The sequence below is a fragment of the Sceloporus occidentalis genome, unplaced genomic scaffold (assembly GCF_023333645.1).
Source record: "Sceloporus occidentalis isolate IW3139 unplaced genomic scaffold, rSceOcc1.0.p SCAF_5, whole genome shotgun sequence".
NCBI classification, from domain to species: Eukaryota; Metazoa; Chordata; class Lepidosauria; order Squamata; family Phrynosomatidae; genus Sceloporus; species Sceloporus occidentalis.
This window is the reverse complement of record NW_028316985.1, coordinates 174,896,522-174,909,083: the sequence shown is the minus strand read 5'-3', so window position 1 is coordinate 174,909,083 and position 12,562 is coordinate 174,896,522. Positions and strand designations below refer to the sequence as shown.

Here is a 12,562-nt window from a genome sequence, read left to right as displayed (position 1 = left end):
GATCACTTAGGCAATGAAAGATGTCTACAGAGTTTGGAAGCTTCATTCATTTGTGTATTTTTCAGAGAGGTTGCAAGAACTCAGTTTCTTGCCTTAGTCTATGTTTATCCTTCACAAGATAAAGTAACAACATTCGTTCAGAATATATATATGTGTGTGTGTACACATACACATCCCATTCCAAATCAAGATATTTTATACATATAAAATTTTGAATCTGCTCTTCTCCCATCAAGTGGGAAATATGTGAACAGCATGTGATTACTATGTTTCAAATAATTTTACAGTAATATATGAGGAATTTCTTTTACATAGTTTAATTATTTTAACGTTTGTGTTCCTTCTACATAAATGTTTTACTTGTTCATATTTTTAAATAAACAATATTTTTAAAACATTCATACATTCTGAGTTATTGAACATACCCTTAATATGTCTGTTTTCAGCTGCAATTCTGTAGGTGGAGCAGAATGCATCAGTCCTAAAAGAGTACCCATGTCATCATCACCACTTGGTGATAACACCAATTGCTGTATTATCATCAGTGCTTGCTGTCTGCATTGTGGATATTTTACAATGTTATGTACACATCTTGCTCCACCAAATTCCCTGAAGATGCCTGCAAAGAAAACAAGTATAAAGAAATTACTATTGTACCTGCAGACTGTTCAGAAACACTATCAAATGGATCACATGGCACAAATATCTGCAATGGCTGCCATCTTAGAGATGTCAGTAAATATATACCATAATCGGGCATCAGAGTACATAAAAAGCAGAATGCAAAGAGGCAGTGGTTACACCAGAGACGAAGCATCACCACATCCTGATGATGGAATAACCCAAGTCTTGGGGAGAGAACTGAAAGAAGCAAAACGGCATAAATGTCTTTGCCCTTCATCCCAACAGGCCTGACCAACACCCTGCACAATAATTTCTTGTGCCAATCATACATAATTAATACAAGCACATGATCTCTCTGACCAAAAGCAACATCTACCAGGCATGTAATTTAGACTATTAACAATATTTTAAAAGAATGTGCTGCTAATATCATAAAAAAACAGCGTTGGGTTGAAGGTGAGAGACTTTTATCGATCCTTGGAATTGCCTAAAATTTATGAGCATTGTGACAGCTGCACTGTAGATTCAAAACACAAACAAAATTATTCTATTCTCTATAAAATATTAACTTTTATAAAACTTGTATGAAGATGGGTAACAGATGGCACATCCAACTTCAAAGGTTTCCAGTTAGAGATCTTTAGGAAGGAATGTAACATATATTTGAATCCCATATGTTGGGCTGCCTGCCATCCACTGAGTTGGTTTTTCAGGAAGGAATTTTTCCAACTCTAACTGGAAATGCTGGGAAGTCAACCCATGACCTTAAGCACAAAAATCATATGGTGAAGCCACTCCCAAAATTGGTAGCATGATTATGCTGGTTTTCCTCAGTTTTTACCCTGAGCTGTTTTTGTAGCCCCTAGCCATCCCAACAACACAGTACTTTTGTAGAAAAACAAACTGTTATTGTTATGTGCCTTCAAGTAATTTCCAACTTATGGTGACACTACAGTGAACCTAGCAAAGGGGTTTCTGGGGCTGAGAGCGTGTGACTAGCCTAAGGTCACTCAGTGGATTTCCATGGCCCAGCAATGAATTGAACCCTGATTCCCAGATTCCCACACTAGGTTTTCGGTGGCGGGTTACAGACCACCATAAGGGACGTCCTTAGGACGTCCCATTTTGAAAAAGGGGCGTCTCTTCCAGACGCCCCTACTCCTATTACGGATAGAGTCCATAACAAATGGCAGAGGCCTTTCCACACGGCCGCCGCCATATTGACGTAGCGGACGCTGTGTGTCCGCACGTCACGCCCCGGAAGTGACGTCGCGAGTGCGCGACTAGCGCCTCGCGACATCTTTTCCGGGGCCCAGGAAGGAGCGCGATTTCCGCGCTCCTTCCTCGGAGCGTCCGGGAGCTGCATGGTTTGGCTGCTGTGGCTCCCGGATGCTGCAAGCGGCGGCGTCGGGAGACCGCCGCATTTCAGCGGTCTGTAACCCGCCAAAGAAAAGTATGAGCTGTTTTTTTTCTGGAAGCCTCCATAAGCAGCAATTCTACCTTTTAAATCTATTGCAGGACACACACAATATTGTTTAACATTTTTTTTTCTTCAAAAATACCCTTTCAAAACCATAGCTGGATTAGTGCCCTCTTACAGTGTTCTATTTTGGGGTGTCTTTGGGGCAGCCTCTGTAAGTCCTAGAGAGTCTCAGGGACAGAAAATTGGTCCTTGCAGACACCCATGTTATCGACCATGGCTATAAAAAGAGGCTTCAACCTCAGCTCCATTTCTACTACAGTATTTTAAAGAAGCGTTGGCAGAAGGACTGCCAGAGAGTTAGCATTTTACCAATCAATCAATAAAATTATGTTGCATCAGGAAGTCATTGTTCTAATGAAAAGCCTGTAAAATCGAAGTTTTATTATTTTCCAGCTACTCTCTTCTATCTACCTAGTTCTATTTCAGGTTACAGAATCGCTAACTAACAAAGTAGACAAGTTCTGCCTGTTATGTGTCTATGTTCTACTTGACTTCATGGTCTCACCCACAAAGCCAGTATTTTTAAAGCAGAATTTGGCAAGACTATTTAGGCAGACAGGTGAAACCAAAGCAGGCCTACAAACCTTCTATAAGATATTACAGTAGGGAAAAGAGAACACATACCCATCCTAGAAAGGAAAAAAAAGTTGAAGGAGAATTGCCTCACTGATCCACAATCCCTGCCCATACTAAATTCTAAATGCACACCATGCCAAGTACAAATATTCAGCAAATTGGAGCTAATACACTGTACTAGAGGGCGGAAATCGTCCAACATGTAAGACTAGTCTAATACAGACATACATCAGCTAAGCAGTAAAACCTTAATATTCATAGGATAAATTAATCACTTAACCTTTATAGGGATTAGGACAGAAAGGACCATTTTTCATTTGGTCCTCTAGAGTACCATTATCAAATAATGCCATTACTTCAGCCATTTCCCTCAACTTTAAAGTTCATAGATAATAGCAGGAACAAAGGAAAGGAAATAAGCCACAAAACATTAAGCGGTTAACCAACAGTTCTCAAAATACTTACATTTTAATTAATGCATTTTAAAACTGCAAATTCAAATATTATAAAAGGATCAAGCCAGAAGTAACTTCATCTTTAACTGATAGCAACTAACATGCTATCAAGAAAATGATCAAACAAATTAAAATAAATATTTTGCTATTACTATATCTTTCTCCATCAATGCCAAAAATGTTTGTTCTGTTTCCACATCTTAAATGATCAGAAGAAAAAAAACAGATAATTAAGTCCACATAAAAGGCCAAGTTTCATTCATTTTCTCAGTCATATGCCAAATACCTGCATTTGTGTTTGATCCTTGGAGCAGTACTGTCAAGGTCTCCATGACCAGCAAAGCAAGTTGCTTTTGGTCTTCAAATGTACTTTTGTTCCTCGAGTCTCCTAGAAAATAATTTTTAAAACTACAATTAAAAAATGCTTTTTATATTTTATAAATCTCTCTCTCGCTCTCTCCCTCCCTCCCTCCCTCCCTCTCTCTCTCTCTCTCTCTCTCTCTCTCTCACACACACACAGAAATGCATTCCCTTCTGCTTCTACCATCCCTCTCCTTAATTCTGAGAGCCACTCCTATACATGATTTTTGGTGTACCAACTATGAGCAAAATGAATGCTTAGCAACAGAGAATTCAGATGTGGTTTTCAAGGTGATTAAAAAGAAAAGAAGTATGGAATTACTTATATTTTTGGAACAGTTACATGTACTTTGGAATAGTAATGAAATAAACATATGCATTTCCCATATTGCAACAAAAGTGCTAACAAAGAAACAGAATTTTAAAGAAAGAAGAAAATATATATACCTTGATCATTCAGAGCCTGTGTAGGATCTTTCAAAAGAGCTGCATACTTATGTAAAAGGTTCACCATCACCTCTAGAAGTCCCACCTCCCTGAATACATCCTTGAAGATGTAGTCATGCCGTGTAAATTTAAGCAAAGTCTTCATTGCAATGATACTACAGGGGTAAGAAGCGCTGGACTTTAAGAGGATGCTGACGCTAATCAGTTCTTTGCAAGGGATGTAATTCAAGCTAAAGACAACAAATTCAAGTATCTCAAAGTATTTGGCCTGTACTTCTGGAAGCTTGGAAATTTTCTCTGCAAACTGAGATAAAGTGTGTTGGGATTCCAGGATAAAATAGTTGGCATTGTCTGCAATATATATATTTAAGATAGCATCCAGGATAATTTGTGCAAGGTAGCTGGTTTTTGCTTTCAGAAAAGCATTCTGTAGGACAGAGAAGGCTTGGATATTCTTCACATTGTGACCTACAACAAGAAGAAAAAAACATCAGACAGTTCAAAATAAAAAGATTATTGTTCAAAGCACAGTAGGGACAGCATACTTTAAGTCATGTTTCTAATCTGTGAACTGCAATTTAACTTGAGCTTGCAGAATAAGAAACGTGAAGTAGTACAAGCTCACATTTTTAAAGAGTAGTATAAAAATCCCTCAGTAAATACATAGATTAATAAGCAAGACCTCAAGACCAGTTTGCCAACAACTGGAAAGTTATTCTATCTGGAGAGGGATACAGCTACTTTTGGGTGGCTCAAACATATTCCTATTTTTATTTTAGAATCTTCATCTCAGTATTAAGGAGGAGGAAGGTTAATCTGCTGCACCAATTTTGGTGAACAGATGCAGCATTTGGTGGTTTGGAGAGATTGGTATCCAGACCCAAAGAATGTTCCCATTCCTGATCTGTACCAATGCCTGAAAGAAGAGTTGGTAAAAGGCAGCCCTCAGAATAATCAGGACATGTTGAGATACTATAATGACAGATACTATAATGTATTCATTTTATACAAGGTCTGGCATCCTAGGTATGTTAGGAATAAATAGTACCAACTACAGTAATCATGTTTTAATTTTAAAAGCCTTTAATCATCATCATCATCATCATATTTGGCAGTGTTTCTGGGCTGGGGGAACATGGGAGAGCCCCCGTATGCCACAGGGGCACCCCTGTGGCACTTGTGTGGGGATGAGGAGAGCTGGCGCAGCCCCATGAGCACCCAGGAAGGGCCTAGGGGCGCCCATGATAGGCTGAGGAGAGCCAGCACGGCCCCGAAGAGCTCCCAGAAGGGGCGGAGCAGCACCTGAGTGGTCAAAACAGCACTAGTGGGGGGCAAGGAGCTGACCTGGTGTCAACCCCCCCCTTCTTGAGTGTCACCTCCTTCTGGGGTGTCACAGTCTCTCTCTCACACACACACATGTGATACTACTAGTTAAGTCTACTTATCTAAGAGTCAGAGGACTGAAAATATCAGCAGTTTCAAGTCAGACTACTGAGAACATTTAAAGGATTCTAAATGTCAGATATGATTTTGCATCTGTAACACTTTCAAAAAAAATATAGTCTCACCTTTGCCTGCAGGCTGAGGGACAGCAAATCCAGGCAACAGAAAAGGTGCCCCTGTAGTAACACCAGCTGGTTTTAATTCATTGACACCGTATGTTGTTAATGAGGTTATCAGATTAACCAAATCTTTCAAAGCATCCTTAGATTCTGCCTCTTTTGCTTGTTCTAACCTGCAAGACAGAGGGGGGAGGTTACACTCATCTAACTACAACCATTAATTATTTCAAATCCAAATCTGAAACATTTTCATAAAAATAATCACAGCAGATTTCATTATTTTATATAATTGCTTGATGTTTCTAGGCCCACTGCACACCTGGGCACATTATGAAAACAGTCTTCCACCTACCCTAACTTAATTTGGAGAGAAATGTATTCATTTTAGGGTGACCAGCAGATATCCTCATAATTATTTTTATTAATTTAGGATTACATTTGGTTATAATGATCTCATTATATAAGAAGGTACATAAAATGAACTGAGAAGAGGCAGCTTTTGTAGGAAAGATTTCAGAGAGATAACAAATGGTTCTCACAACTGTATAATTCAAACCCATTTCCCAGCTATTAATAGGAGTTAAATGGCCTCTAAGTAACAATTGCATTGAACTTAACTTCTCAGACCTGATTGTAACACACTGTTTTCTCATGTATATGTTAGCCATCAATACAACAACTTAGGTAAAACTGCTATCCCTCTATTTCTCTTTTAATCAAATACTAATGAAGCTGTTACAATTTTGAGTTGTCCCTGATTCAACTTCACTGAATTTGATGACTAGGTAGCCAGCCTTTTCTTTGCACAATTTAGGCTGGTGTGTCAGCTACACTCATTTCTGAAGAAGTCAGATCTAATCTTGGGGCCATCTTTGACGAATCTTCATAAGGCACAGTTGGTTCAGGAGGAAGACGCAAAAATGTTAGCAGATACATATCCATGAAAGTACATCACACTTCTCCTGTACTACTTGCCACTTTGTTTTTGGACACAATTTGAAGAGTTTGCGCTTATTTTTAAAGCCCCAAGTGGCTTGGGTCCAGGACAACTGAAGAAACATTTCTTCCCATCCCGAACTGCTCACTCCCTAAAAAAACCCCTCTCTTCTTAGTTTCCCACCAACAAGGGTGCCATGGTTATTGATGACAAGACACAGGACCTTTTCAGTGGCTTTACTAACACCTCGTTCCATGAAGCATTGGTAGTCCCCACTCTTCCCCCTCCCCTCCCCTCTTTTTCCCCCTTGGTAAGATCATTGTTATTTTGAAAGTCTTTCGCCTCCCCAATTACTTTTTCATTAACAACTTGTGCTTTGTGTGCTCATTCTTCTAAATTTTTACTGAATGCACTGCTTTATATGACACAGTGTCCTAAGTACTGGAAGGGTGGGACAAAAATGTTTGATAATAAAGAGAATAAAAAATACTTTACAGATGCTGTCAAGCATGCAACACATCCCATCAATTCCAAAATTGAATTGAGTGTGATCTGTATTTTCCCACACGCAGAACTCATTCTGATCTCCAGAGAGCCAACCCAATACAACCAAGGACTCAATACAATGTTCTCAAAACCTTCTAGCATACAGTATAAACATGCAACTGATCAGAAAAGCTGATCAGAAATGCATCAGGCTATTTGTCAACAGACAATTGAAAAAAATATTTAGATATTACTCAAGCCTGCAAAAATAGTCAGTATTAATTCTCCATAATCTCATCAAACAGTCAAATGTAATTTCAATGTAATGAATGTCAAATTGTTTATATCAACACCAGATTTTTCTCATGCAAAATGCAGATTGGGGAAAAAAATCTCCATTTGATTCAGCTAGTGGATTAAGGCTAGCAATTAAAGAGAAACAATAATGTCTGACAGCTGAAGCTACCACAACAGATTGATTCCATCTATCTGTTAGATTATGTAAATCTTATCACAGACGAAAGGAAATTATGTTGGATGCCACATGGAAATCCTCTGCCATTTAGAACCACTCATTATCATCTTCCTATGCCAGCTGCATAAAGTATGGGTTCTCAAATAAAAAAAAGCTGAAGTCTCATTTGGACTGATAAGCAAGGAAAGGACAGAGCTAGAATAATGCTCCTACATCTTTTATTTATATTCCACCTTTCTCCCAACTTGGGACCTGAAGAAGCTTACAATAAAAGTTTTAAAAGTTCAACAGCATTAAATAAGCCTTTCTATTAAAACACTGTAATTTTAAAACAGTAAATTAATTTTAATAATAACTAAAACTGAAGTACAGTTCACACACATACATATACACTTAAGGCACTTCTTCTCAACTCCCTAGCCTGCACAACCAGGTAATCATGAGATGCCTGCTTAAATAAGGAGGTCTTTACCTGCCAGCTGAAGGGGATTAGCCAGGAGGCCCACTCAGCTTCCTGTGGATGCTATGGAGCAGCCACTGAAAAGGCCTTCCCACATGTCCCCACCATCACAAGGCCTGTGATAATGGAGAGAAAGCCCTCTTCTCTGTCATAGGAAAATACAATCTTTGACAGCTTGGACCTAAGCTGTATAGGGCTTTTTAGGTCCTAACCAGCACTTAAGATTGTGTCCAGAAATGAACTAAGATTAAATCAGCTGTAACCATACTGATCAGCAATCTGGCCGTAGCATTTTGGACCTCCTGACATTTCCAAACAATTTCTAAAGGGAGCCATATATTCAATGTGTTAGGGATGGAAAGGAGAGATACAAGTTGGGAATCATCAATGCACTGGTGGCACTGGATCCCATAACTGAAACTTGAACCTATGAGGAATCCTGAACATATGAGGAAATATTAAAACATTTGGGGCTTTTTATTGTATAAAGAGAGAGAGAGAGAGAGAGAGAGAGAGAGAGAGAACATGGCAGAACTCCTTAAAAATATGGAAGGGGTGAAAAAGTGGATATTTTTCCCCCCAACCAATTTGAGTATAGTGAGATTCTAGACAGAAAAAAGGAAGTTCATCTTCACACAGTATGCTGTCAAACTAAGAAATTATACTTGTCCCTCCACATTCAGTGGGGTTAGGGGCACATCACCCCCATGAATGTGGAAAAACTGCACTGCAAATAACAAAACACTGTTTTTGCCTGAGAGAACACCTCTTTAGGAACATCTAGGTCTTCCAGAACAACTCTGTGGTCAACATCTGCCAGACATTGACCATTGAATAGCGCTGAAGGAGCTACAATGCCTAGTGGAGTGTTCTCTCTAGGTCCTTCAGTGCAACTTTTCGTTAAACTTGACCACAGGGTTGCACTGGAGGACCTAGATATTCCTAGTGAAAACACATTAATAAAATTCGTGAATAATCAAATCAGCAGAAGTCAAAGCCAAAAATGTGGAGGGATTTAGCATTCTGTTGATTTAGGCGCGTTACAGACCGCCCCTTTGGGGTGGCCTGTAGGCGCGCCTTTCCCCGGTGTAACGGGGCCTCAGCTGCCAGACCGGCAGCCTCTGAGGCCCCGATCCGCCGCTTTGCAGGCTGCGGGGAAGCGGCAAAAGGCCGCTTCCCCACAGCCTGGAAAGGGGTGTCCTTGGGGCTTCAAGCCCCAATACACTTGGGGCTTCAAGCCCCAATACACTTGGGGCTTCAAGCCCCAAGGACACCCCCGCAGCGGCGGGGAGGAGGATAAAGGGCCCCTTTTTCCCTTGGGTTGCTGGGCGCAGCCATCTGAAGGCTGCGCCCAGCGAAGCAAACTAGGAAGGAGCTCCGAAACGGAGCTCCTTCCTGCTCCGCGCAAAGGGTGCATTAAGCGCCCTCACGTGGAGCGATGGCATCACGTCCGCGCCGCCTCGTTTGGAGACGGCATGTTCGTCACACCATCATGGCGGCGGCTGTGTGGAATGGCCGCCACCATTTTGTACGTGCAGAGCGCGTGCTAGGGTGGGGAGGTGTGCAGAAGCACCGCCCCTTCCTAACCCTAGTACGCGCTCTGCGCGTACTTTCATGGCGGTCTGTAACCCGCCTTAGTTATCTAATGGAAACTGTTGTATTCACTACATTAAACAGAATACACTTAAGTCCAGAAAGGTAATATATGTTATAGAATGCCAAGATCATAAGTACCACTTGGACTGAGTTAAGAAAACTAATGCTGGTCTTCATACCCCAATGAATTCAGAATCCTAAATTGAAATAGTTTCACTTTGATATTACCCTTGTATTTAAACTAAGGTTAAATTATCGAGCTGTATTTCCAAATAAAATATTATACAAAGATACATAAACAGGCCTTGCTAAGAGCGATGAAACAGCCCCTTAAAAAAATAAAATAATGCTTAAAAACATGGCTGTCATACCTGAGTAAGAGATCAAAGAGGAAGTTATATCCTTGCCATATCCTAAAATCATCTAAAAGTGTTTGAGATACACCACTGGAATCTTTGAGGAAGCAAGAAAGGCCAGCAAACATCTCAACTATTTCTAAGGGAGAAAGGTCATCAGATTGCTGCATGTTCTGAACGCATGTTGACAGGCATTCTTTTTCTGTAAAGATTAAAAAAATGTTTTTCCCCAAATTATCTTTAAAGCACAGTCATTCTTACTAAACATGATCATGAACCAATTAACACATGCATATGAATATTCAAAGATGCAGTATCACACACATTTCAAAAATCATCTCCTGTAAGTTTCTGATAATTATGTTATAAACAAACAAACAAACAAACAAACAAAATAAGCCAGCAAGCAAGCAATCTACTGTTGATTTTTCTGGCTGACTCAGTCTGCAGTGTCTCTCGTGTTCCATGGTCAGTGTTTGTACACTGCGTTTGGTGCTCCCTATGTAGACTTTTCCACAGCTGCATTGTATGTGGTAAATTCCTGCGGCTGTGGGAGGGTCTCTCTTGTCCTTTGCTGAGCACAGCATTTGCTGGATTTTCTTAGTTGGTTTGTAAACCATTTGAATGTTGTGTTTTTTCACCAGTTTCCCTATTCTGTCTGTGATTCCTTTGATGTATGGTAGAAATGCCTTCCCTTTGGGTGTTTGCTTGTCTTCACTCCTCTGGGTTTTTCTGGGCCTTGCAGCCTTTCTGATGTCTGAGCTGGAATAACCATCAGCCTGTCTAGGTGCTTCAATTCATCTTCCAAGAAGTGGGGTTCACAGATCCGTTTTGCCCGGTCTACCAGTGTTTTTATTGTGCTTCTTTTTTGTCCTGGGCGATAGTTGGAGTTCTTGTGCAGGTATCTGTCTGCGTGTATAGGTTTTCAGTACACTGTGTGGCCCAAATGTTGATTCGGTTTGTGGATGACTAGGACATCCAAGAATGACAGTGTTCCTTCCTTTTCTTTTTCCATAGTAAATTGGATGTTAGGGTGGATGTTGTTCAGATGGTTCAGAAACACAGCCAGATCTTCTTCATGGCTCCGAATGGTGAAAGTGTCTTCCACATATCTGAACCATGATGTGGGCTTTTTTGGTGCTGTTTCCAAGGCTTGCTTTTCAAAGGGTTCCATGTAAAAGTTTGCTGTCATAGGACTTAGAGGGCTTCCCATTGCTACCCATTCTTCTGCTCGTAGAATTCATTGTCCCACTGGAAATAGCTTGTGGTGAGGCAATGTTCAAATACTCATGAAAATATTAATTTTTGTGTTTACTGCATACAGTACTGTAATATTTTATATCTTTAAAAGTAACAAAAAAACACAAAAAACAAACAGCTTCATTTATATACTGCTTCATACTGAACTAACAGTGTCTAAGGGTTTACATATGTAAGCTAATTGCCCCAACAATCTGGGTACTCATAAGTAACCATAAATGGCAACGAAAATAACAGAATGACTATAAATAAATAAATGTCCTTCTTAAAAAACAACCCCCCTTCATGTTGGGACTGTGGTCTTCTAATATACCGTATATACTCGACTATAAATCAACCTCATGTATAAGCGAGGTCAGGTTTTGGGGGCAAAATTGTGGATTTTGATATGACCCCTGGATAAGTCAAGGGTAAAACTTAGGGGCATGTAACAAAGGATCTAAAGGATGAAACAAAGGAAAACGATGCCAAAGAACCTACAAAGTTATGGCAGGCACAACTATTTTAGCTCACACTAAAGGCTGGATGGAAGAGAGAGTAGAGGGAGGTCAGTGCTTCCAACACAGATTGCACTCTTGCCTTTCACCAGGGGACGGTTTCCTTTTTAATAAGAATTAAAGTATAATATTTACATTTGACCCATGGATAAGTTGACCTAGGCTTTGGGGGTTAATTTTTTCACTAAAATTTTTAGACTTATACATGAGTATATACAGTAATGCCTGGCAGTGCATCATATGTAATTCGTTTAGACTGTTGAGTGATCTCTTGATGGTGCTATTTTTGTTCAAGTTTCAAGTTATCAAGCTATCAGTTATAACAAAACTAAAATACTAAACATCTCCTGACAAATACAGAATTCTGAATCAGATATCATCAGAGGTTGGATACCAACAGAAAACAGCATAGTCTAAAAAATTTAACAGATGGCCTCTGGTTTCAGAGAGAATTTATGGGACCAATCTACCACCTAATATTTGAAATCAAGTCTCTCTCCAATATTATGTAGTAGACAAAAAATTTTCTCCATCTCTCTCCAACCCTTTTTTCTGGTGAAAAGGTATGCAACTAAAAAAGTATCCTTATTCATTCAATCCACAATACAGAACAAGTATTTTTACAAAAAATATAAAATTATTACAGAAAAACTTGAAAGGTATACACACCGTGAATGTATTTCACTACATTGACACTAAGGCCATGACGTGATATGGTCATTAGTACTTCCCCCGCACTCTTTCTCCAAGGCAGGTTATACGGGGGGCACCATGAGGTTATTGCACTGAATAGAAGCTGAAGATCATCCTTCTGGGCAAGTTCTTCTGCTGGGGACACAAAGCTGCACAGTTTCACCAAGATCTGAAAGAAAAGGCCATTGACTTCACTAAAAGACCAAGAAGCCCCCCCAAAAAACACTACCATATGCATTCTGCTCACTGGACGAAACAGCAGCTGCAAGCAATTCTCTGAAATCAGTTCAATCCA

The 12,562-nt window shown here is 39.9% G+C and overlaps 1 protein-coding gene across 6 annotated transcripts in view; it reads right to left on the bottom strand.

Moving 5' to 3' along the window:
* The window catches only part of WDFY3 (WD repeat and FYVE domain containing 3), a 172,131-nt gene that overhangs the window by 102,072 nt on the left and 57,497 nt on the right, over nt 1-12,562 (bottom strand). For 5 of the 6 annotated variants that reach the window (XM_089526177.1, XM_089526181.1, XM_089526180.1 and 2 more), the window contains exons 7-12: nt 12,244-12,436; nt 9,833-10,019; nt 5,514-5,680; nt 3,946-4,413; nt 3,425-3,526; nt 426-619 (exon numbers count right to left, since the gene is read on the bottom strand). In XM_089526177.1, the coding sequence (XP_089382303.1) occupies nt 426-619; nt 3,425-3,526; nt 3,946-4,413; nt 5,514-5,680; nt 9,833-10,019; nt 12,244-12,436 (1,311 nt within the window). The remainder of the gene's footprint in view (nt 1-425; nt 620-3,424; nt 3,527-3,945; nt 4,414-5,513; nt 5,681-9,832; nt 10,020-12,243; nt 12,437-12,562) is intronic. The other variant, XM_089526182.1, reaches the window with a different exon arrangement.